The sequence below is a fragment of the Nymphaea colorata genome, chromosome 1, assembly GCF_008831285.2.
Source record: "Nymphaea colorata isolate Beijing-Zhang1983 chromosome 1, ASM883128v2, whole genome shotgun sequence".
Classification (NCBI taxonomy): domain Eukaryota; kingdom Viridiplantae; phylum Streptophyta; class Magnoliopsida; order Nymphaeales; family Nymphaeaceae; genus Nymphaea; species Nymphaea colorata.
Window position 1 is genome coordinate 15,044,833 of NC_045138.2, and position 26,609 is coordinate 15,071,441.

At 40.1% G+C, this 26,609-nt stretch overlaps 1 protein-coding gene, 1 long non-coding RNA gene and 1 pseudogene across 3 annotated transcripts; 1 reads left to right on the top strand and 2 right to left on the bottom strand.

The window, feature by feature from the left end:
- Positions 1–1,215: 1,215 nt before the first annotated feature.
- On the bottom strand, positions 1,216–25,147 carry LOC116267909 (purine permease 3-like; annotated as a pseudogene).
- Positions 11,665–19,017, top strand: LOC116267100 (uncharacterized). The gene is made up of 3 exons (XR_004175512.2): positions 11,665–11,798; positions 17,874–17,999; positions 18,093–19,017. It is a non-coding gene; the product is annotated as an uncharacterized LOC116267100 (long non-coding RNA).
- On the bottom strand, positions 23,057–24,808 carry LOC116268143 (probable purine permease 4). 2 transcript variants are annotated; one of them, XM_031649943.1, is made up of 3 exons: positions 24,742–24,807; positions 24,519–24,648; positions 23,057–24,368 (listed from the first exon to the last, which is right to left on the bottom strand). In XM_031649943.1, exons 1-3 carry the CDS (start codon positions 24,743–24,745, stop codon positions 23,759–23,761), a joined length of 744 nt encoding a protein of 247 aa, XP_031505803.1. In that variant the 5' UTR covers positions 24,746–24,807; the 3' UTR covers positions 23,057–23,758. The 2 variants fall into 2 exon arrangements, with proteins under 2 accessions (XP_031505803.1, XP_049932387.1); XM_050076430.1 differs by having other exon boundaries at positions 24,519–24,808.
- Positions 25,148–26,609: the final 1,462 nt, after the last annotated feature.

Sequence of the window (26,609 nt, forward strand, 5' to 3'; positions counted from 1 at the left end):
CCCAAATCTTTTCATTCAAAACTTTTAGACTAAAAGTAAGTAAAGGAACATCAATGGCTCAGCTTGCCCGTTTGATAAAATCAATTAGAAGTGCTCTTTTCCTCTATTTTGCTCAAGCAAACTACACTATAAACTAAAGTTACCTGACAATTATGTGTGCTAAAATTAAAATATGGAAAAGAATATCTTCTTTTTTTCCTTTTAGTTTAGCAAGTCACCACCAATGGAGCCAATGCCTCCATCATATCATCGAGTTGTCGCAGTCAGCCTACTAATTAAATGTAGAAGACTTTATAAGAAAAAAAAAAGATAAAAAGAGAAACTCAACACTACTGAAGAAGAGGTAATCTAGATAGACAAATATTGCTCCATATATATTTTTCCAACCTACAAGTCATTTCTTTGCTATTGAAATGAGAGTGTGCGAAGGACAAGAAATCATAAACAACTTTTAACAAACAAACATGATGAGCCGGTCAAGTAGTTTACAAGATGAGAGCACTAAAACATGGCCTTTTTAAGCCTATCAGATTAATTTGGCAGACACTAAATCAGTTGTTTTCTTGCGATTCATTGTTGCAGCAGACTCGAAACCAGATTTTCTTTTTCCTTTCTCAACTATCAAATCAATTAATCATATCGCCTTAAATTAAGGAGTTGTTATTAAGGAGCACAATGTTTGGTGATTGACATATATTTTGTCCACATGAGAAACTAGATCAATCAACACAGCTCTTTCCATATATCAATGTCTTAGACACTAATTTATTGAACTATGTCATTCAAAGTTCTCTAGTTGTAACTTTCAGTCTGAGGTTTCTTTGTTGGTGAATTGATTCATGTACCTAAATTACATACCAGCTAGAAGCATCTGGTGTTGGCTTTTTATAAGTTTTTGGGCAGATCTAGGCCAGTTATTGTTACATGATAGAGTTTTAGATTGTCTTATTTAAGAGTTTCATATGAGGGAGAAGCTTTGGAAAAGCTGGAAGAAAAAGGTGAGGGAATATCAGTACATGGAAAGAGAAACAGAGAGACAGAAATCATTTCTTAGAAACTCCCTTCTCGACAACATACATGAAGAAAACTTTCTGGCTTCCATCAGTATAATTTGGTCGACGGACAACAAATGGTAATGTTAACCTATTTTTTGTAAGAATACTTCTTATTGTCGTTATTCATATAGCATTGTACCTCCACAAAGGATAACATGGATTGAATATTGTTTGAAAGAGTAAATGAAAATTTCCATTCCCATTCACGTGCCTTAAGATCTAGTTTGGCGTACAATTGCAGCGAGTTCAAGTCGAGCTCGTTAGCTCGATTCATTGAAGAGCCCTACTTGGATAAAAATTTGTAAATTTCAGGTTCAATAGAAAAGCGTTTGACCTTGAGTGCCATAGCGAATACACATTAGAAGCATTAACAGTAGATCTCCCGCCATGACGGATGGGTGCCGCCACACATAAGATGAACATCGGAGATACGATGAGCACCGAAGAAGAGGAGAGAATTCAAGAGACTTTTTGTCTCGCCCGTACGTCCTCCATTCAAACACCACATTATCCTTGATGAAAACCCACTAAAATGTATGGGTTTTTTCCATTTTATTTCACACCTTTGAAGTCCACCGTAAGCCTAAGCCCACCTTAATAAAACAAGTAAACATATAGATATAGATATATAGCAAAATTGAATGGTGACTCTATAAGGTGGGTTGCTGCTGTACAGTAGTACCCTTGGGCTTGGCCTTGTTTTGTTTGTACTCTCCAAACAGGTAAGAAAAGAGACCCCAAATAGACAGGATCACAGCAAACCCCTTCTCTGCACTGAAGGCCTCATGAAAAAATATCACAGGCGATGCAACGTTTGCTGGAATGAGTGCAGTCGTGCAGATCCCAGTCACCAATGAGCTTGTCAAGAAAATGAACCCGCAGACCCCTCAAAGTTCATCTGCCATGAAATTGCCCCAAGCACCAAACACAGCCAATACTTCAGCTGCCTAAGACCAAATCCTTCTGCTTCTGCCATGATCTTCTTGAAATCCCCACACACAGCCATACCCAAACAAGAAAATGTACTGGCAGTGGCCTGAATCACAATCTGGGTCTCCAACACAAGGCTGAAACTTACTGCCACCTGCTTCTTCCTGAAATGGTCGTTCAGTAGCTCCAGCAATGGGAGGTACAGACCAAAGAGAACGGCAGTGATCATTGTGGACATAACTCCCATTGCATACTGGAAAGTGGTCACCCCTGCAGGAGTTTCATGGCTACTGGTTATGCCCACAAGAGCAGAGCTCAACGTTAGCAGAATAATGCAGTTCAGTGTGGAAAAATTCATTGGTTGCTTGACGATCAAGCAGGCAAAGATTGTGGTGAAGGCCAGTTGAGAAGAAAGCAGCAAGGTGGCAATGGAAACTGGGATGTATGAGATCCCCCAAGCGTAGGTGAAGTTGTCAAACCCCAGACGCAGGCCCAGCAGGATGGTGCATGGCAACACCTTTGGAGTGAAGCAACTGAAAGGTCTATAACCAGATGAGGGGTTCATGTAGTGTGAGATTGCCAAAGGAATGAAGAGTACAGAGAAACCAGCGGATTGTGTTAGGCAAGAGATCCATCTCCTGCTTCCTCCATGCACAAAGTAAAGCCTTACTAGCAAGGCAGACGAGACCTACCTACTGAGATGCATAAAGAGTCCACGTTTCAGTACTAAGCCACCAATCTTATTCTTGTTTCCTTGGGCCTCCTTCCCTTCTTGCTGCCCATTGGCGCTCATGGCTGTAGGCAGCTTGTTCATCATCTCCACTGCAAAAAAACAAACAAAAATAACTGTCAAGTCCATGTCAGTTTCCCTTTCCTAGATGCAAAATTGAGATGAGAACAGAACTACGACATGACCCATTTTTCTTAACAACTTCTTCAAATGAACGGTATCCATGATCAGGATATTGGCCATTGTGGTGGTAGACGGGATGAACCTCCATGTCTGCTCTCCTGCTTCATCTTAAAGAGAAGAGCACTACTTTGGGATGGTTGGTTAGGGAAAGGGACATGACATGACGATTTGAACCGTGACTGATACAGACATGCACGTGGTAATGCAACAAACTCCTCGGGAACTAAAAAGATATATGATTTGCTAAGGAAATGAGGACTTTAAGATCAGTAAGGAAAGCTGGTAGCTGAAAGGATTGGAAATGAGCAATGAAAAAGAGAACTTACTCTGAAGAACAGTATGGAATGACTGATCATGGGGAGCATGAGATTCAACCATGGCTACCTCTTTCTTCTCAGGCTGTGGAGGAAGAAGAGAAGGTATGCACAAGTTAATCACCTCAGCATATCGTTTTATACAAGTGGGTCGTGGGACCCTTTAGACCTGGATTACAGAAAAGCATGGAAAAAAGAAAGGAGCCTTTAGACCCTGACCACACCTCGTGCAGCACTAGCGGTAACAACTGTTAAGAGTCTGTTACCTAAAAGCAAAGGAATCTTGTCCTATGTAAAAATTTCCTTTTCACAAAGATCTAAATGTGAGATAATCGCTTTGAACCTGAAATTTTTCAGGTTTTCTTGAGATAATGTCGACAAGTTAGTGGCAGGTAAATGTAAAAATAGTATGTAACTATTCTAGATATATAGCATAAAAATGTGCAGCAAACTTTTCCATACTACAGCAGAATAATAACAGATTACCGGATATCTATTTTGGCGCATTATTGATGTTTCTAAGGCATGCACTAGTTTCGAAAAAGTGTGCCTCCACGGTCCTATATTGACTGAAAAAATATCAACGTGAACTCGGGCTTAATTAGATAACTGGTTGGTTAACTTGGTCAACAAAGTATTCATTAATCTAATTCTGAAGCAACTCTGCAGGGGGTAGTTCCCTATCTAATTAATGTAGGGCGTTTTTAACATGGTTTATTTATCAATCTAATTGGCTTTAATCACATTAGAGGAATCATAACTTTCAAATTTTGGCAACATCATGAGGTACCCTTCAAGGTTGTCCTAATAATCAAACAAGTAACTTCTTCTATCTCTCTGTCGATATGTATAATGGCGAAGATATTATCTTATTGCTTTGCAACCTTAAATAGCATAAATATGAGGCTGCAGTGGAAAATTTTCCAGGCAATGTTTGACATATCGAGGTCCATGTCGAGGTCCATTAAAGGCGAATGTTTGTTATTTTCCTGGTTGGCGACAAGCTTTACTCTCCTCAGATATTAAATGACTAATGTATGAACAGGGAAAAGGCAAAGGTTAAAGTTAGCTTCAATTTGCACTCTATCTACTTCTTATTGCTTAATTATGGAGAATCTTGTGTCACGAATGTTATTTCATCAAATGAACATTATGACTTTCTTAATGTCTGGTTTTTCAAATCTGAAAATCCCTTTAATGTCTGGTTTTTCAAATCTGAAAATCCCTTTAATGTCTGGTTTTTCAAATCTGAAAATCCCTTCGTCCAAAGGACATAGTGTAGGTGGTTAAATTAATGGGCCGGTGAAGAGATGGTAGTCAGTGTGATTCTCATAGATGTTATTTCTTTAAACTGTAAATGGTGGATGTGCAACGTTCTAATTGATAGGTGATTTGCTTCCTACCAAGTCTTGAAACAGCATGAACCCTATGGGCTAGGGAAAAAGTGAGGGGCTTCGGGCTTTTCGAGCTCTCTGTCAAAATTAGAAATCTATGTGTATGGTTCCGGTGAACTTGGGCTGCAGAATTGTCCTTCCATTAATAAAAAAAAAATATAAATTCATTTGCATGTTTAGCTTCAAGATGTACACATCAAACTCTCACTAGATGGTGACATACAGTTTAGCCTTACATAAGGGGACATCATCCTCATCTTTTTCTCTATCACTCTCTTCCCTCTTTCTTTCCCTCTCAAGTGACCGCCCAGTGGTGTGGTGTGGCAATTGTTGCTGTCACTTGAGGATCCGACCCATCCACAAGCGAAGCCAGAATTTTTGTTTTGGTAGGGGCATTCATTCAATATCTTTAATTTCTTTGGGGCACTTACATGTATAACAATCAAATATATGAAAATATTAACATATATATTAAACTAATTTTATGAGACTGTGGGCAACTGCCCACACCAGCCACCATGTGCTACGCCATTGAACCCATCTCAGGTAGGACGCCCACCCACCCCACTCGTCTTGGATGGGTGGGCAGGAAAATTCCACCCATGATCATGGGTGGACAAAGGGGAGCCCTGGCGCTTCCCTCCTTCCCTCCATCAAAGCCTAGTTCCGCAGTGGGTTCCAGCAGGCCTCCCTGGTGGTGGAAACAGATGAAAACAAATAAAAAAAAATGGTTTTGATTTGATGTATGATCTTGAATGGTGCAATCATTCAAATGTGTATATATATATATATATATATTCTTTAGCAATTTAACTGTAGCTAATTGAATTTACTGCCGGTCCCGTTATTAGTGGTATGATCGTTCGTTTGAATTCGGTCAATTTTGTTGTTCTAATATTTAATGTGTTACAAAGTCGGGGTGGGATCTGATCTTTAAGAAAGATATTGGCTGGTTGGCGCCTAATCGATCGTACGATCACAATTAGGTTAAAAAAAAAAATAGAAGAGCACATTTGTTGAATGAAAGTTAAAAAAAAAAAAAGTCGACACCCACCCAGAGGCTACTTCTCTCCTCGTCCATTCAGTTGCTTCTATTCCACCGCTTTTTATGTTTTTTTCTTTCCTCTCTCTGAAAGATCTTAATTGCCGTGATATATTTTTCCAGATTGGTCAACTGCCTAAACTTTTCTGGGTCTTCAAGCATTCCCTGAGATTTGTTAATTTACTAATAAAACACTTCACACGAGGGCACTTGATAGGCTCGGATCTAAAATCCCACTTTGGATTTGCTCAGAGATGCAGGTTCTATCAAACAATACAAACATGTGATCTGTGCGTGCGAGCTTGTGTTGGCAGAGTTGCCCATGCAAACCCACAAAACAAAAGATGTTTGTTTTACATTGATATCTCATGGCTATTTTTTTGCTGCCTCAGGTGTTGCCTTTAAACTAGAAATTTTGGTTCGGCCCTTGGATGTAGGGCTGTTCATGAGCCAGTTTGAGCTGAGTTCTAGCACACTGGAGTTCGATTTCACTTGGATATTGCATTTTATATATATATATTTTTCGAACTGAACCAAGTTTAACCAAGGCCAAATCTTTTGACAACGAAAAAACAGTCGAAGGAAAAACAAAGAAAGCCAACACACATTCAAACAGGAAAGGAACGGCAGAGGTGTTCCCCCGGCGCCATTCCATCCCTTTCCTGTTTATTTCCACATGACACGCGTAAACCAAAACACGATCGAGAAAAGCATTATTGAAAGGACTGCTCAACAACCATCTATTTGAAGGTGATAATCTTTTCACTTCTTGCAGATCATTCCGCGGCCATCGAAGCCAGTCTTGCACTTCACCAATGACCAGTTGATCAACCGCGTCGTCCCATCCAGTGACCTATAGTTATCACTAACTTATCAGTATGACATAACATGACTTCATCCAGTTCGGAAACGCCTTCAAGTACCATCCATTGAACTCATGAACCTCCATGATCACTTGAAGGGGAGAGAGAGAGTGTTTACCTTCTTGGCACCAACGAAGAGTTTGTGATTACCGAAGAGGACTCCAATCGATTGAACCCAAGTCAAGGCGAGTTTCATGCCATCGCCTCTCCTGCCGATGGAGCGGCCATTGACGTGGATGTTGGTATCAGTGACCAAGCAGAAGTCCTTGTCCTTCTTGCCGTGAAAGTAGAAGGTGATTCCATCCCCACCCACGAAACGCGGATCCTCGCACACTGCACCAGGCCTATCGCAATCTGCAGATCAGATAAAGGGAATTAATATTGGGAACACATCATACTGTATGGAAGTGCAGATGACCATATGGGGAAAATAAAGAGCATGAGACCAGATTTTCTGAACGATGATGGGTCTGGTCTCACTTGGGCGCCAGCCAAAGTAATGGATTTTTATGAAGAAAAATTAGGGCAGTAAGGATAGTTACCGCAAACAGCCTTGCAGATTGTGCAATCCACTTTGCAAGTTTTGGGGCAGCTTAAAGGGATCGAGTAGCAAAGTTTGTAGTGCTTAACCGTGCACTTCACAATTTTGGGCAAACTGACGTTCTTGTCTGGCTTTATGACTACAGTTGCAGCTGCCAACTCTAAGCAGAGACAGCAGAGGAGCGGGAGAAGAAAGATCAAAGGAGCAGACCACGGCTTAGTGGAAGCCATGTTTTCTTGAAAAACGAACAGGAAGCGAGGATATCTGTGGTCAGATGCTTTGGTCCCTTTCAAGCGGATGAGTTGGGGATGCGGTGTGTTGCATCCTGCAAGCAAAGCTCGTACTCGACTCTTTTACCAACATTCCCATCACAATTTTTGTTTGTTTTAATTTTGAAAATTATGAAAAACAAATATAACTTATATTAAACTAACTTACTTGAGTTTAATCAAGTCAAGTTCATCTAACTCAAACTCAACTCGTTTGCAATCTTGACTTTTCAGTTAACTTCAAGCTCGAATCGAGCTAATTAACCCAGCCAGTTCGAGTGGAGCTAGAGTTGCCTTTGGTGACTTGGGAATGTAATATTTGATGAACTTTTCAATCAAATAAACAACCATGTTTTGAAAATATGCAACCCATCTAAATTGCAGCAGTATCACTAACTCCTTTTGTGCGCGCAGATATGTGTGCGCATGTGTTCCTTCTTTAGCGGTTTTGTTCTTTAATACAACCAAAGGAGGCCCCTAAATGATGTAGATTTGGTTGAAGGCATGCTTTAGAATGCGGTATTGATGCACTCAAAGTAAAATAATGCCTTTTATTTTTATGTTTGTTGTGGTTTACAGCATATGTTGCTGGCTCCCAAACTGGGTTGATACCAGAGACGGCATTTCGAATGGGTCAAACATTCGCCGGAAACTCGGCTCTAGATATAGAAGCTGAGGTGCAGCTCATGACCAAGAGATTGGAGGAACTTCGGGCCGACGGCGCAACGAAAGAGGCCGAGAGGTCTGCCATGAAGCACCTAGGCCTTCAAAGGTACATACAAAGTCCCATAAGCAAGTTGATCTGGTTGTAGGAGCACAATGATCATGCTTATAAAAAGCTGCATGCATGTACATTTCTCAAGATAGCTTATGAATCTCCATGTACATTTTTCTACAGAGCAAAGCTGTCTGGCTGGCCAAACACTTACGTCTTCACAAAGGCCATGGGAGAGATGTTGATTGGAGAAAAAAGGGGAGATATACCAGTGGTGATCCTACGCCCTACAGTAATTGAGAGCACTTATTATGATCCTTTCCCCGGTCGGATGGAAGGCACAAGGTATGTCTGCAACTGATACTCAGGCACCAATTAAATAATGGGCAAGCTGACAGAGGTTGAGAGTTCGGTGTCTGAGATAGTCTCTTGGCAAATCTGGTAGAGATGAACCCAACCCCAGCTTGCTAATTAAAACAAGCTTAATCTTAGTGTTCTCATTCATATGTGCAGAACTGTGGACAGCTTGCTGGTTAATTACTGCAAGCGGAAGCTTACCTCCTTTCTGGCTAATGGGGAGCTTATCCTTGATGTGATAAGATGTTTTTCATCTACATTTAGGACAAATGTCAGATAGACTTCAGTCTAATTGAATAACCAAAATCTACTCAATTACTTATCAAGTATAAATTCTGGAAAGATCTAGTACCATTGTTGCTATTACGTTAATGGGTCTAATAATCTGTTCTTGCAGATCCCAGGTGATATGGTGGTTAATTCCATGATTGTTAGCATGGCGGTGCACTCGGGTGATCGGGGTTCGCAGTTCATCTACCATGTCGGATCCTCTGTACAGAATCCTGTGAGGTATTCCAAGATAGTCGAGTGTGGCTACCGTTACTTCAAGGCCAACCCATGCTACGGGAAGGATGGGAAGCCCATCATCGTGAGAGAGGTCTCCCTCTTCAGCAACATGGAGAGATTCAGGAGATACATGGCTCTCTATCATAAGCTACCTCTAGGAGTATGTTTCACATTTTCTCCTTGATTTCTTCTTTCTTTCCCCGTCTTTCCTCCTAAGTTTCGCATCATATCCTCTTAAGCAGCGAGGCTTCAGTGCGCTTGCATGTGCACATATGTGAAATTCGCAGCAGTTCATCCTTCAATTTGACTTCAAGAAAATATTGAACATTTTCTCAAGAAGCATGAGCACGCAGTAGCCAGTAAGTGGTCTGTCGCTAACAGAGCTTCAAGTAGCCATGCATTAACATGATCCATCTTCTTAAATCTATGGAGTATGGTGTCTTCCAACCAAGATATATAAATGGAGATGATTGATTGTTTTTCTTCTTGGCTGTTGCTCTTATACTACGTTCATTCACATTTCCTTCATCAGGGGCTGCATTGGCAAACCAAGCGTTCTGCAAACTGTTTAACAGCACCTACAATAATTTGACAAGGAAATACAACTTTGTGATGTACTTGGCTGAGCTCTATGAGCCTTATGTTTTCTTCAAGGGAAGGTGAGGGACTAATTGATTTAACTGGTCTTCCACAGATAAACTTGTTTAATGGTTCCATAAATATAATATATATGCCACTGAGGATTATGAATACTGAACTCTATGAATACAGGTTTGACGACAAAAATTCGGATGTGTTGAGATCAAAGATCAATGACTCAGAAGCAAAATTGTTTGATTTTGATCCAAAATCGATCAACTGGGAGGACTATATTATGAAGATCCACATCCCTGGGACTATCAAGTATGTTCTGAGGTGAAAAGTCTTGAGGATAGCTGGAAGTGAAGTAGTTCTGCTGTCCCTCGCAATCATGTTAACAAGCTGCCCTCTTTACTTTTCGGAACGAACTTCAGCCGCTGCATTAGAAACAAGGGTGAAGGAGCTACCTTAATTCTTAAGAATGTGAAGTAAATCTTATATTTGATCTTCAGACTCCATGTGACCATTCTTTACAAGTGCCAATATTATGTTTTTTCTCCTGAGATGAAGTTCTACTATGTCAGTTTCAAATAATTGCCTTGTATGTTTTGTTCCATATATATGTATTCATATATATAAGCTGGTATGAAGTTATTTTAGGGTGTCAAAAATATGTAAAAGTTTGAAGCTTTCCCTTTATACTTGAATGGATATATGTATAACATTCCTCTCTCTCTCTCTCTCTCTCTCTCTCTCTCTCTCTCTCTCTCTCTCTGTGTGTGTGTGTGCGTGCGTGCGTGGGTGTGTACTGGCAGGGGCTAGCAGGGGACTTTACTTGTTTGTCACTTTGAGCAACATAATGATAGTGATATTTTCAGCGTAGATGGAAAATGTAGTGGCCTTTTCACGAACACGCTGTGTTCTCAATGTCATACATATAATGGACACACGATATTGTATATAGGAAACCTTCTTGGTTGTTTATGCTCCTTTAATTGAGCCATTACTTTTTAAGCGCTAACTTAACTCCCTAAAAGTGAACAACAGAAGCAAAAGCGAAGTGTAAATTAAAAACGATGCATATATTCTGTGACCAGGAGAAATGTAAAGGGCTTTTCCTAGAATTTCTTGAACTAGATGGCGCATTTAATAAATTGAGCAACGTAACAAATAAAAATTCATAATTAAACTCTACAACTGCTCTCAAACGACTGGAATTAACCTAAACATTTGGCAGTGTTTCTCTCGCATATGCATTTTAACCAAGATCAGGTTTACCTCAACTCTTACATACATGGACGTTTGCCGTCACAATTTAAAGATCTTGAGCCCTGATTGTGAACGTGAGGGAGAGAGAGAGAGAGTATACCATTGCCCAGGAGATGGACGGTGCCTTGCTAAGAAGAGAATCCCTGCAGTGTGACTTTATTGCAAGTATTAAAATATGCGATCCACCCAAAACTCCCGGGAGTTTTATTCCACATTTGATGGAAGGTGGAACTTTGAACGTAGGATGGAAGTAAAGTTGTACTGCTACAATGAAATGCCGCCTGTTCAAATGCCCCTTTAGATATTGAACACCTCCTCTGTTGGATACGGTTTCTCAATGTGGAAGGAATTTGAAAACCAACCTACTGGTTGTTTAAACAGTAGATCAACAATCAATGCCGATGCTAAGATCACATCCGAGGCTACCAAATGCGCTCTTGCTGCATTGAGCAAGCTAGTCGCTGGAGCTCCCTTGCTTTATACTTTTTGATCATGACGCTGCAGCTGCTAACACTTCTTTTATCTCTTGATCGTTCCAGCTGATGTCTTCACTTGCTTTCTCAAACACTGTTGGGAACCTACTTACTTCTTTAGGCATTCGCCCTTGAGAATATCATGAAGTTGACTCTTTTAATGTGGGTTTGGAACAAACTGAATGGATTTGATTCGAGTGAGCTCCACCATGGGATCTAACCGGCTGAGATGTTGTTCCGGCGTGACCTCTTTCCAGGAAACGAACAAATCAACACCAAATGATTCCCAATATTATACTGAGATTTAGATGCAAAATTAACTTCAATATATTATATCGAGTCAAAGACCAGACCGGATCATGAGATGCCTTATTGTGAATGGATCTGGAGCATATAAACCGGAGACGGGGTACCGAACCGAGTACTGTGCTCCGGTCCAACCGCTGAAAGGCACGAAAACTCGAAAAGGACAGATTAGGGGAAACGAAGGGTTTTGCAGAAGCGCCGAGAGCGGTGACATGGTGAAGATTGGGGCCACGGAAGGCCCGAAGCAACTTGATGGTTGCACTGTTTCGATGTGAGTCTTTTTCCTTCTTCTTTTTGTTGGCGTTTTCTGCTTTGTTTTCTCTCTTTCCCGATTCGATGCTTAGATAGTTGGGGTTTTTGTTTGATGAAACAAACCCCTCTTTTCTTATGTTGGTCGCCTATTTGGGTTGTATTCATTCGATCCTGAACTGTTTTAGAGGCTTAAATTTTGCCTATAGTGAAAGGGTAATGCGTTTCTGCTTCTTTCAGCAGAAATAAACCTACTGGAACACTTTATCCAGTCTGTCTCCCATGTCCTCTGGTTATTTGTTTCTGCATCTGTTGAGGAAGGTTGCTTTCTTGAAAAAAAAAAAAAAAGCAAAAGGAACCTGCCCGGCGCATTTTGCCGGGCCTCTCTCCCATTGTTCTCTGGCTGCCTGTTTCTGCATCTGTCCAGCTAGGTGGCTTCCTCTGAGACCAGTAGATGAAGAACTTCTATTTTCTTGGCGTTCATATTGATTGTTCCTTGATGGGTTCTTTGCGCACATCTTCTCTGAGCGAGATTCTATTAACTCAATTCATTTACATATCTTATCTGCTAACAATGGATTGTATCTTATCTGCTAACAATGGATTGTGTTTTATTGATGTAAAAAAGTAACTGATAACACCAAGCTGCCATGGGAAGCAACGAGTAATATAGTTTTCCATCACATTATTAAGTTTATTTCCTATCGAGCAAAACATAAAAATTGCAAAGAATGGAAAAAAGTGATATTTTTGTGCATTAGTACTCGGTTCTCAACCTCAATGAGCTGAACATTCGCAAGTCTACCCATTTTACTTGGCCCTGTCTACAGGAGCAAGAGTTGTTAACTTGTTATCTTACCTTAATGAGCAGAATATTAAGACATGAAACACATGGGCTTAGTCTGCCTATGCCTATAGTCCGCGAAACAGAAATCATTACCTGTGTCTGCCTGTTAGACTCTTTGTTTGCTTGAATCCTCCTCCTCAGCCTTCTTTTCTCTTTCTCCCCTTATAGAAAGTTTTAACTATAAACAAACTTCAGAGAAGCTGTCTGCCTTGAAGACTTATTATTATTTTGTTTGCTGTTCTTCAATCTTTCTTTACTATAGGGTTGGGACCTTTTTGTAACTGTTGAGCTTGTTTGCTCGAGCAAGGGTCGGGCCGTTGCTAGGCTTGGGCCAGGAAAAACCTGGCCTAGGCACGGACCAGGCCCAATAGGGGCCCAGGTCAGCTCGGCCCAGCCCGTTTAGATTAAAAAAAATATTTTTTTAATTTTTTTGTTTTAATAATATATATATTATTAATAAATATATTTTATATTTAAAAAATTATTTTTAAATTTTAAATGGGCCAGGCCGGACCAGGCTCACCGGCCCGGCCTAATGCCCACCCTTGTTTCAACGCCACAAAGCAGAGACTCAATATCATAAGTCATCTAAATTTTTAACTTTTTAGCAACTTTTCACTAAAAAAAAAACAACTTCATCTATTCTGTGTTTATCAAAATGCATTGTGTTTATCAAAATGCATAGAGGGAACAATAGAAAAAAGTACACCAGACCAAATAAACATAAGATGCACCAAGCTCTTTAACCAGAAATTACAAACATGGAGAGGATTCAAAGATCAGCGAGCAGAACCTGCACGTCCTGTCAGGAGCAAGGCTTGTCGAAATCCTGAAATGATTTCCCCCAAATCTCGGCTCTCCACCGCCACAATGCCGTACCGCACCCCCATCTACCCCATTTCATCTCGACCCCACGCCGGCACTCGAGCCCCCTTGCCCACCATCAGCGCAAGCTGCGCAAACTCTGCAAGTGCGTGAGTAGCATCGAGCTCGATCTTCACCATTGGATCCCGTCCAACACTGCCAGAAGGCTCGTCCTCCAGTGTCATCGACCTCTCTGCCACTGCATCCAAAGGCTCCAAGAGCTTATTCGAGGATGGATCCGCACCTCTTCGGAGCTCGCCAGGGGTTGGGTCGGAGTTCGAGGTGGCCTGGGCCCAGGTCAGCTCGGCTCGGCCCGTTTAAATTAAAAAAATATTTTTTTAATTTTTTTTGTTTTACTAATATATATTTATTATTAATACATATATTTTATATTTTAAAAATTATTTTATAATTAAAAAATTATTTTTAACTTTTAAATGGGCCGCGCCAAACCAGGCTCACCGGCCCGGCCTAATGCCCACCCTTGTTTCAACGCCACAAAGCAGAGACTCAATATCATAAGTCTTCTAAATTTTTAACTTTTTAGCAACTTACCACTAAAAAAAATAACTCCATCTATTCTGTGTTTATCAAAATGCATAGAGGGAATAATAGAAGCTCTTTAACCAGAAATGACAAACATGGAGAGGATTCAAAGATCGGCCAGCCGAAACTGCACGTCCTGCCAAGAGCAAGGCTTGTTGAAATCCTGAAATGATTTCCCTCAAATCTCAGCTTTCTACCGCCGCCGCACTGTCGTACGGCACCCCCGTCGACCCCATTTCATCTGGACCCCACGCCGGCACTCTAGACCCCTTGCCCGCCATCAGTGCAAGCTGCGCAAACTCTGCAAGTGCGTGAGTAGCGTCGAGCTTGACCTTCACCATTGGATCCCTGTCCAACACTGCAAGAAGGCTCCTCCTTCAGAGTCATCGACCTCCTTCAGAGTCATCGACCTCTCTGCCACTGCATCCAAAGGCTCCAACAACTTATCCGAGGATGGATCTGCACCTCTTCGGAGCTCGCCAGGAGTTGGGTCGGAGTTCGAGGTGGCCTGGGCCCAATAGGGGTCAGGTCAGCTCGGCCCGGCCCGTTTAGATTAAAAAAATATTTTTAATTTTTTTTTGTTTTATTAATATATATTTATTATTAATAAATATATTTTATAATTAAAAAATTATTTTATAATTAAAAAATTATTTTTTAATTTTAAATGGGCCGCGCCGAACGAGGCTGACCGGCCCAACCTAATGCCCACCCTTGTTTCAACGCCACAAAGCATAGACTCAATATCATAAGTCTTCTAACCTTTTAACTTTTTTGCAACTTTTCACTAAAAAAAAATAACCATCTATTCAGTGTTTATCAAAATGCATTGTGTTTATCAAAATGCATAGAGGGAACAATAGAAAAAAGTACACCAGACCAAATAAACATAAGATGCAAGCTCTTTAACTAGAAATGACGAACATGGAGAGAATTCAAAGATCGGTGAGCTGAAACTGCACGTCCTGCCAAGAGCAAGGCTTGTTGAAATCCTGAAATGAATTCCCCCAAATCTCGGCTCTCCACCGCCGCACTATCGTACGGCACCCCCCGTCGACCCCATTTCATCTGGACCCCATGTCGGCACTCGAGACCCCTTGCCCGCCATCAGCGCAAGCTGTGCAAACTCTTTAAGTGCGTGAGTAGCGTCGAGCTCGATCTTCACCATTGGATCCCTGTCCAACACTGCCAGAAGGCTCGTCCTCCAGAGTCATCGACCTCTTTGCCACTGCATCCAAAGGCTCCAACAGCTTATCCGAGGATGGATCCGCACCTCTTCGGAGCTCGCCAGGAGTTGGGTCGGAGTTCGAGGTGGCCTGGGCCCAATAGGGGCCCAGGTCAGCTCGGCCCGACCCGGCCCGTTTAGGTTAAAAAAATATTTTTAAAATTTTTTTGTTTTACTAATGTATATTTATTATTAATAAATATATTTTATATTTAAAAAATTATTTTATAATTAAAAAATTATTTTTTAATTTTAAATGGGCCGCGCCGAACCAGGCTCACCGGCCCGACCTAATGCCCACCCTTGTTTCAACGCCACAAAGCATAGACTCAATATCATAAGTCTTCTAACTTTTTAACTTTTTAACAACTTTCGACTAAAAAAAAATAACTCCATCTATTGTGTGTTACCAAATAAACATGAGATGCACCAAGCTCTTTAACTAGAAATGACAAACATGGAGAGAATTCAAAGATGGGCGTGCCTAAACTGCGAGTCCTACCAGGAGCAAGGCTTGTTGAAATCCTGAAATGAGTTCCCCCAAATCTCGGCTCTCCACCGCCGCATTGCCGTACGGCACCCCCATCGACCCCATTTCATCTGGACCCCACGCCGGCACTCAAGCCCCCTTGCCCGCCATCAGCGCAAGCTCTGCAAACTCTGCAAGTGCGTGAGTAGCATCGAGCTCGATCTTCGCCATTGGATTCCTGTCCAACACTGCCAGAAGGCTCGTCTTCTAGAGTCATCGACCTCTCTGCCGCCACTGCATCCAAAGTCTCCAAGAGCTTATCCGAGGATGGATCCGCACCTCTTTGGAGATCGCCAGGAGTTGGGTCGGAGTTCGAGGTGGCTAGGGGCCCAGGTCAGCTCGACCCGGCCCCGTTTAGATTAAAAAAAATTATTTTAATTTTTTTTGTTTTAATAATATGTATTTATTATTAATAAATATATTTTATATTTAAAAAATTATTTTATAATTAAAAAATTATTTTTTAATTTTAAATGGGCCGCGCCGGACCAGGCTCACCGGCCCGGCCTAATGCCCACCCTTGCTTGAATGCCACAAAGTAGAGACTCAATATCATAAGTCTTTTAAATTTTTAACTTTTTAGCAACTTTTCACTAAAAAAAAATAACTCCATCTATTCTGTGTTAAAGAGGATTCAAAGATGGGCGTGTCGAACCAGGAGCAAGGCTTGTTGAAATCCTGAAATGATTTCCTCCTATTCTCGGAGTTCAATGATCCAATGTGTCTATCATTGTTTTTGCTGTTGGGTAGGATGCATACCAACTTTGGATACGGATCTGGGTCCTGGATCAACTCATGACCTTATTATTGTCACTGGTCTGGTCGGTCCTGCTAGGTCTTTGTGATTCTGACTATGGGATAAACATGCCTTGAATTTGCCAACACGATCACATTCATGACAAAGTACCCCTACCATTATTTGGACCCTCAATGTTATTTAGATCCAGATTTTGTACAATACCCGTAGTTGCTAGTAGGTTGCTGATCACATGTTCCGTAATTAAAAGCCATACGTCAAAGTGTAGGCAAATTCAACATCCAAATAACTTTGATGTATCAAAGAATTTTGAATCATAGTGTGGGTATGGTGTGGGCGAGGGCTTCGCGTCGAGACCGGGCGGCGAGAGAAGGACGAGTTGATTTCAGAAGCACCCTGCGCGTGAGTTTCTTCTAGTTGAAAGATTGAATAGTATGCAAAAGAAACTCACGCGCAGGGTGCTTCTAAAAGCAACGCGTCCTTCTTTCGCCGCACGGTCTCGACGCTAAGCCCTCGCCCACACCATACCCACCCTATGATTCAAAATTCTTTGGAGGAGAACTAATGGTGAACTAATGGAGAGGGCAAGTGCAAGCTTGGCAGATGGAGGAAACCCCGTATCTGGTTTTCACTCTAAAGCTCTTGCCCTCATACCCATCGTTGGAACCAATGATCCCTCAAACCATGAGAACTTCGTCCTGGCAGATCTAGATTCGAAAGAACATGCTTCTCCCCTGCCTCAATGTTCAATTCTTCATTCGTCAACACAGTTTCAAGATAAACATAAGTATAATAAGAGATTGACAGATGCGGCTGCTACAACTGAAGCCAGAAAGAGAAGGAAAGAGCTCATAAGCATAACCTATTCAAATTTTTTGGACTAATCCTGAGCATTGGAACTGCTGTTTTCTTTGTCTGGTGCCTCGTGTCAAAAGACCTAAGCATCGGATTGTGTAAGACGTAATCTATGTAACAAGAAATCAACTTTATAGACAATGATGAGCCTCTCGGGAGAACACTGCCTTGCGCGATACTTCAAAATTTTCTTACAGCAATAGGATTTAGCTTTTCTTTCATATGCCAAAGAGATGAAATTCGATCGAAGTGTACGAGTTGCAAGAACAGTTGAGCACGAACTGCATGTATTAATGAGGTCCGGCACGCGATGTGGTCTGTGCCATTGTTTAATGTTTTCCTGTGTGATTATCCAATGTTTCTTTCCATTACTTTTACATGGTTGTAGTCAGCGTTTTCTGTATTTTTCAAGCAAGGAATGTTTCTGCACTTGTGCACTCACTTTTGATTGTCCTGTTTTATTTTCTCCTGAAGTACTTGATCGGCAGACACGAAATTTAAGGCGCACGACGAGCTCATCGGGCTATGCCAACTGCTTGTAAGGGAGAAAATAAGAACTACAAAATCAACAAGATTTTGTCTGAGCAGCATGATCTCGAGGTGGGTTCCAATTTCCAACGCCCAACTTAACAAACAGCTTGGAATTTGAATACATGATTTGCTTCTAATCAAACCAGGGGGTTGGCCTTTCAGATGCTCCTTTTCCATGTATCGCCAAGATATAAAGGAAGAAGACAGTCAGAAGCAAAATTGAAAAGAAAGTACTTTAGCCTTGATTTTGAGTTTATTGAGTGCCTCTGCCTTTCCACGACAGCCTCATTAGTTGGTGCGTCCAACCCAAGCGAATGATGTTGAGCATATGCAGCCGCTGGCAACTGAGCATTCCCAGTCGCAAAGAGGAAGACGGGCGCACCTGCGAAAGCACTGCCAGATGTTCAACCGCAGCTTCTCATTGTTCAACATACATCAATATGAGTTGTCTGAGCTTCATGCTTTCGCAAGCTTATGAACCCCGATTGGTTATTTGCAGTTCTTTGATGTTGATATTGACGCTCGTTGCTGACATCAAATTTTAGGTTTAAACAGCCTGATCAGCTGGACCCACGTTAAGAATGGGCACGGTAGCAAATGTGCACTTGACATGAGATGGCAACTGATAATTTGATGATCCATTACATGTAGTAGCCATTACGTGCACATCTCAATTCAGATGCATTTGGAGAGAAATCTTGCACTGCTAATGAGACAACAAAGAGGAAGGTGGTTGATGCGTCTTTGGCCGTAAGGATTATCCTTCCGCAAAAAAGAAGACACATATTGGAGTGTGAAGAAAGAAGAGAATAATGTTTGAAGAAGGAAGAGTGGGGGAAACTTTACGTGTAGATAATAAAGCATTCAGAAAAAACATAAGAAGAAAGCAATTGCAGCACAAATTAGTCTTTTTGGCTTTTTTTTTTTTTGGCATCTTGGAACTTTTAGTCGAAGACGAATAATAAGCTCTTCAAAATGGAATGTTCCTCTCAAATCATGTAACTTAATGCAAGTTCTCTTTAACACTTGTACAAGTAACCTTTCCTTAAAGCTCACAGGACAAGAAAATACAGGCGTTTTCCACTAACTTCTTCGAAGCTTTAAAAAAATACCATTTCATGAGGTACATAGTTTCATGTTTAAGTGTTCTGGCCTACATGGTTTCAAGCTTAATATGCTGGCCACGTATGATTTGCTACCATAATATTTGAATATTTACTAGAGAGAGAAGGGAACGGTAGACTTTAATTTCACTCTATTTATTGTCGGTCTCATGAAAGAAGTTGGCTCATGTTCAACAGCATGTTATTCCACATATATCCAAGTCGTGAATATTCAATTGGGTTCCACTCAGGAATTCCACGCTGGTTCGAATCATTCAATTGGGTTCACCCGAAAAAGCAAGGGAAAGACATTCTTTGGTTGGAAATTTGCTTTCCTTTCTCGCAAAGGTGTTAAATCCAAACCGTTCATGGACTTTCCGATAAAACTTAGCTAATTAGGCAAATGATGGAAACAATCCTGATACCTTTTTATAATTGTTGCTATCAATATCGAATCATCCCCTTTTGCGAGGATCTCCTTTTCGAAATTGGGTAAAGTGCCACACCCTATTTTCACAATGAATTTAGTTCTCTCTGCATTAATGGATTTAGATTGTGATTGGTCAATCATATTGACTGAATTAATTGGCATCTATAACCAGTTTTAAACCCGGACCAAGCCTAATCAAGTCTAGCAGTATGTCCAATTCATTGAGCTGGTTGAGTCTTAATGCAACCTTCTTTCTCGTATCTGCGTCTTAATCGAGTGCAACACACTACAGAAAATTCTTCTCAGATATTGATGGTCACTCATTCAAAGTCATGAGATAAAGTTGATACATATTAATCTACGTATTAACAATATGTCCCTTAAAGTCTCTATAAGAGGTTGTTTGGTAATAATAACTGTTATTATTTCATGAATCTCCATAAAAAAGCAGGATAGATTCATCGAATACTGCAACGTACTATTTAATGGATCTGTATGATAAATTAATGGAACAACAACAGTAAATTCATGGAACAACAACAGTATAATACTAATGTCAAACATTCATATGTCTTGATGGATCCCCTTTGAACAAAGTTTTACATTGTCCACCTTATGGATCTCGAAGTCTTGATTAACTAGGATTAATTTGAAGGATACAATGACAAATAATGCAGACTCTTGACCTCTTTCATCTGGAAGGTGAAAACGTAATTATGTTATGTCTTGAGAACTTGTTCTAACATAACAGTAATTGTTGTTTTGTTTTTTGTTTTTTTTTTTTAAATTAAGCTCCTCATTTGATTGGTTAAAAGTATTAAGTATAGAACAATTTACATGGTAACTGTAACATAGACCCTAGGAGATGCATCAATGAATGTCATATATATATATATATATATATATATATATATATATATATTGGCATGTACACAGACTAAGTTATATCCTACAAAGATCTAATCTTAAACAATTAACGAAGGCATTGACTTAATATAAATGCATATTGCGCTCAATTATTTTTACTTTTGCGATCCATGCATCGGTCTGGAGAAATCATAATGAAAGCAATGTTTAAATAAACAAGTCATATAAATAAAATAGTACATGTTAATAACCAATAGCTATAACAATGAGCCAAAACTGAGTTACAAACAAACAAAAACAAGTAAACGAACGGAATTTGGAATAATTTTGGTCCAGATTACTTGTAAGACCCAATCCGAGACTGACCTGAGTTCTTGAGTTCTCGGCATACCCTATAAGATTGAATACATATAAAGAAAAAAAACAAGCATATTTCACACCTAATATTGCAAACTTCAACTATCTGCCCCTCAAATAGACTCCTTCAAAAACCTGCCATTGTGTGGAGTATCAAGCTGTTGAAAACTAATTTCCAACTCAGGTGCTCGACTTGAATAGTTTAATTCTCTTGGTAGAAAGACAGAAGACATGATGTTTAAAACCACAAGATAACGGATGGAAAATGATACTGAATAAGAAATCTAACGTACCCATACATGAAAGAAAAAGATTTGTAAACAAGCATAAGATGTTCAACTATTTGTGATGGTGGTCCATTAGCTCTGTTCTTATGCATAAACAAGTGATCTATAGCAAAAAATTTCTGGTTCTACTTTTGTCATTGTTTGTGGTCAAGCTTAGTTTGACTCCTTGAAGATAGTTATGTGAGGATATAGGGATGTCAATTAAAATATCTGACCGAACCATTGGTTTCCAAAAACTAGCTAGTTTTCTACAACACAACCCATGAATCAAGCTGATGGACCGCTAGTGTCTGCCATTGAACCAGTCCATTCATTCCAAGGACTTCTGTCTGTTCCAGCTCAGGCATAGGCAGATTCAAGCACATGGCGCAAACTCTCACCCACACACTCGCACTCTCTTTTTCTATTATATAAATAACATGGATTCCTCCAACGGTGAGAAAAATCCCTCAAGTAGCCCAATGTTTTTTTTGTTTGGGTTGTGTCAATGAGGTGGGATGTAGTTTATATATATATATATATATATATATATATATACTAATTAAAATCAAATTTAGATTGAAAATCATTTTTATATATAGAATTTACAGATTTCTCCAATCAAAGTTTAGACTGAACAGTCCTCAGCACACCACTCGATACAATGTACATGTACACTCATTTTCTCTTTTTGACTAGTGTACATACATGGCAAGTGTAAAACAAATTTAATAGCCCATGCTTGATAAAATCAGAATAATAACAGTGCATCTATTAATTCTCCAACCAGCCACTCACCCCCAACTTCCAAAATAAAATTACAAAATAAAATTCATCTTGACTTTAAAAATAAAAAATAAAAAAAGAGAGCAAGGTTTTCTAATTTCTTCCCAAATCTTTTCATTCAAAACTTTTAGACTAAAAGTAAGTAAAGGAACATCAATGGCTCAGCTTGCCCGTTTGATAAAATCAATTAGAAGTGCTCTTTTCCTCTATTTTGCTCAAGCAAACTACACTATAAACTAAAGTTACCTGACAATTATGTGTGCTAAAATTAAAATATGGAAAAGAATATCTTCTTTTTTTCCTTTTAGTTTAGCAAGTCACCACCAATGGAGCCAATGCCTCCGTCATATCATCGAGTTGTCGCAGTCAGCCTACTAATTAAATGTAGAAGACTTTATAAGAAAAAAAAAGATAAAAAGAGAAACTCAACACTACTGAAGAAGAGGTAATCTAGATAGACAAATATTGCTCCATATATATTTTTCCAACCTACAAGTCATTTCTTTGCTATTGAAATGAGAGTGTGCGAAGGACAAGAAATCATAAACAACTTTTAACAAACAAACATGATGAGCCGGTCAAGTAGTTTACAAGATGAGAGCACTAAAACATGGCCTTTTTAAGCCTATCAGATTAATTTGGCAGACACTAAATCAGTTGTTTTCTTGCGATTCATTGTTGCAGCAGACTCGAAACCAGATTTTCTTTTTCCTTTCTCAACTATCAAATCAATTAATCATATCGCCTTAAATTAAGGAGTTGTTATTAAGGAGCACAATGTTTGGTGATTGACATATATTTTGTCCACATGAGAAACTAGATCAATCAACACAGCTCTTTCCATATATCAATGTCTTAGACACTAATTTATTGAACTATGTCATTCAAAGTTCTCTAGTTGTAACTTTCAGTCTGAGGTTTCTTTGTTGGTGAATTGATTCATGTACCTAAATTACATACCAGCTAGAAGCATCTGGTGTTGGCTTTTTATAAGTTTTTGGGCAGATCTAGGCCAGTTATTGTTACATGATAGAGTTTTAGATTGTCTTATTTAAGAGTTGCATATGAGGGAGAAGCTTTGGAAAAGCTGGAAGAAAAAGGTGAGGGAATATCAGTACATGGAAAGAGAAACAGAGAGACAGAAATCATTTCTTAGAAACTCCCTTCTCGACAACATACATGAAGAAAACTTTCTGGCTTCCATCAGTATAATTTGGTCGACGGACAACAAATGGTAATGTTAACCTATTTTTTGTAAGAATACTTCTTATTGTCGTTATTCATATAGCATTGTACCTCCACAAAGGATAACATGGATTGAATATTGTTTGAAAGAGTAAATGAAAATTTCCATTCCCATTCACGTGCCTTAAGATCTAGTTTGGCGTACAATTGCAGCGAGTTCAAGTCGAGCTCGTTAGCTCGATTCATTGAAGAGCCCTACTTGGATAAAAATTTGTAAATTTCAGGTTCAATAGAAAAGCGTTTGACCTTGAGTGCCATAGCGAATACACATTAGAAGCATTAACAGTAGATCTCCCGCCATGACGGATGGGTGCCGCCACACATAAGATGAACATCGGAGATACGATGAGCACCGAAGAAGAGGAGAGAATTCAAGAGACTTTTTGTCTCGCCCGTACGTCCTCCATTCAAACACCACATTATCCTTGATGAAAACCCACTAAAATGTATGGGTTTTTTCCATTTTATTTCACACCTTTGAAGTCCACCGTAAGCCTAAGCCCACCTTAATAAAACAAGTAAACATATAGATATAGATATATAGCAAAATTGAATGGTGACTCTATAAGGTGGGTTGCTGCTGTACAGTAGTACCCTTGGGCTTGGCCTTGTTTTGTTTGTACTCTCCAAACAGGTAAGAAAAGAGACCCCAAATAGACAGGATCACAGCAAACCCCTTCTCTGCACTGAAGGCCTCATGAAAAAATATCACAGGCGATGCAACGTTTGCTGGAATGAGTGCAGTCGTGCAGATCCCAGTCACCAATGAGCTTGTCAAGAAAATGAACCCGCAGACCCCTCAAAGTTCATCTGCCATGAAATTGCCCCAAGCACCAAACACAGCCAATACTTCAGCTGCCTAAGACCAAATCCTTCTGCTTCTGCCATGATCTTCTTGAAATCCCCACACACAGCCATACCCAAACAAGAAAATGTACTGGCAGTGGCCTGAATCACAATCTGGGTCTCCAACACAAGGCTGAAACTTACTGCCACCTGCTTCTTCCTGAAATGGTCGTTCAGTAGCTCCAGCAATGGGAGGTACAGACCAAAGAGAACGGCAGTGATCATTGTGGACATAACTCCCATTGCATACTGGAAAGTGGTCACCCCTGCAGGAGTTTCATGGCTACTGGTTATGCCCACAAGAGCAGAGCTCAACGTTAGCAGAATAATGCAGTTCAGTGTGGAAAAATTCATTGGTTGCTTGACGATCAAGCAGGCAAAGATTGTGGTGAAGGCCAGTTGAGAAGAAAGCAGCAAGGTGGCAATGGAAACTGGGATGTATGAGATCCCCCAAGCGTAGGTGAAGTTGTCAAACCCCAGACGCAGGCCCAGCAGGATGGTGCATGGCAACACCTTTGGAGTGAAGCAACTGAAAGGTCTATAACCAGATGAGGGGTTCATGTAGTGTGAGATTGCCAAAGGAATGAAGAGTACAGAGAAACCAGCGGATTGTGTTAGGCAAGAGATCCATCTCCTGCTTCCTCCATGCACAAAGTAAAGCCTTACTAGCAAGGCAGACGAGACCTACCTACTGAGATGCATAAAGAGTCCACGTTTCAGTACTAAGCCACCAATCTTATTCTTGTTTCCTTGGGCCTCCTTCCCTTCTTGCTGCCCATTGGCGCTCATGGCTGTAGGCAGCTTGTTCATCATCTCCACTGCAAAAAAACAAACAAAAATAACTGTCAAGTCCATGTCAGTTTCCCTTTCCTAGATGCAAAATTGAGATGAGAACAGAACTACGACATGACCCATTTTTCTTCACAACTTCTTCAAATGAACGGTATCCATGATCAGGATATTGGCCATTGTGGTAGTAGACGGGATGAACCTCCATGTCTGCTCTCCTGCTTCATCTTAAAGAGAAGAGCACTACTTGGGGATGGTTGGTTAGGGAAAGGGACATGACATGACGATTTGAACCGTGACTGATACAGACATGCACGTGGTAATGCAACAAACTCCTCGGGAACTAAAAAGATATATGATTTGCTAAGGAAATGAGGACTTTAAGATCAGTAAGGAAAGCTGGTAGCTGAAAGGATTGGAAATGAGCAATGAAAAAGAGAACTTACTCTGAAGAACAGTATGGAATGACTGATCATGGGGAGCATGAGATTCAGCCATGGCTACCTCTTTCTTCTCAGGCTGTGGAGGAAGAAGAGAAGGTATGCACAAGTTAATCACCTCAGCATATCGTTTTATACAAGTGGGTCGTGGGACCCTTTAGACCTGGATTACAGAAAAGCATGGAAAAAAGAAAGGAGCCTTTAGACCCTGACCACACCTCGTGCAGCACTAGCGGTAACAACTGTTAAGAGTCTGTTACCTAAAAGCAAAGGAATCTTGTCCTATGTAAAAATTTCCTTTTCACAAAGATCTAAATGTGAGATAATCGCTTTGAACCTGAAATTTTTCAGGTTTTCTTGAGATAATGTCGACAAGTTAGTGGCAGGTAAATGTAAAAATAGTATGTAACTATTCTAGATATATAGCATAAAAATGTGCAGCAAACTTTTCCATACTACAGCAGAATAATAACAGATTACCGGATATCTATTTTGGCGCATTATTGATGTTTCTAAGGCATGCACTAGTTTCGAAAAAGTGTGCCTCCACGGTCCTATATTGACTGAAAAAATATCAACGTGAACTCGGGCTTAATTAGATAACTGGTTGGTTAACTTGGTCAACAAAGTATTCATTAATCTAATTCTGAAGCAACTCTGCAGGGGGTAGTTCCCTATCTAATTAATGTAGCGCGTTTTTAACATGGTTTATTTATCAATCTAATTGGCTTTAATCACATTAGAGGAATCATAACTTTCAAATTTTGGCAACATCATGAGGTACCCTTCAAGGTTGTCCTAATAATCAAACAAGTAACTTCTTCTATCTCTCTGTCGATATGTATAATGGCGAAGATATTATCTTATTGCTTTGCAACCTTAAATAGCATAAATATGAGGCTGCAGTGGAAAATTTTCCAGGCAATGTTTGACATATCGAGGTCCATGTCGAGGTCCATTAAAGGCGAATGTTTGTTATTTTCCTGGTTGGCGACAAGCTTTACTCTCCTCAGATATTAAATGACTAATGTATGAACAGGGAAAAGGCAAAGGTTAAAGTTAGCTTCAATTTGCACTCTATCTACTTCTTATTGCTTAATTATGGAGAATCTTGTGTCACGAATGTTATTTCATCAAATGAACATTATGACTTTCTTAATGTCTGGTTTTTCAAATCTGAAAATCCCTTTAATGTCTGGTTTTTCAAATCTGAAAATCCCTTCGTCCAAAGGACATAGTGTAGGTGGTTAAATTAATGGGCCGGTGAAGAGATGGTAGTCAGTTTGATTCTCATAGATGTTATTTCTTTAAACTGTAAATGGTGGATGTGCAACGTTCTAATTGATAGGTGATTTGCTTCCTACCAAGTCTTGAAACAGCATGAACCCTATGGGCTAGGGAAAAAGTGAGGGGCTTCGGGCTTTTCGAGCTCTCTGTCAAAATTAGAAATCTATGTGTATGGTTCCGGTGAACTTGGGCTGCAGAATTGTCCTTCCATTAATAAAAAAAAATATAAATTCATTTGCATGCTTAGCTTCAAGATGTACACA

Excerpts from the sequence above, each read along its gene's own strand:
- LOC116268143 (XM_050076430.1), bottom strand. The coding sequence starts at position 24,685 with ATGGACTTGACAGTTATTTTTGTTTGTTTTTTTGCAGTGGAGATGATG. Across the intron at positions 24,369-24,518 it reads CTCTTTATGCATCTCAGTAG|ACCTTTCAGTTGCTTCACTC; the intron begins GTAGGTCTCGTC and ends ATCTGGTTATAG.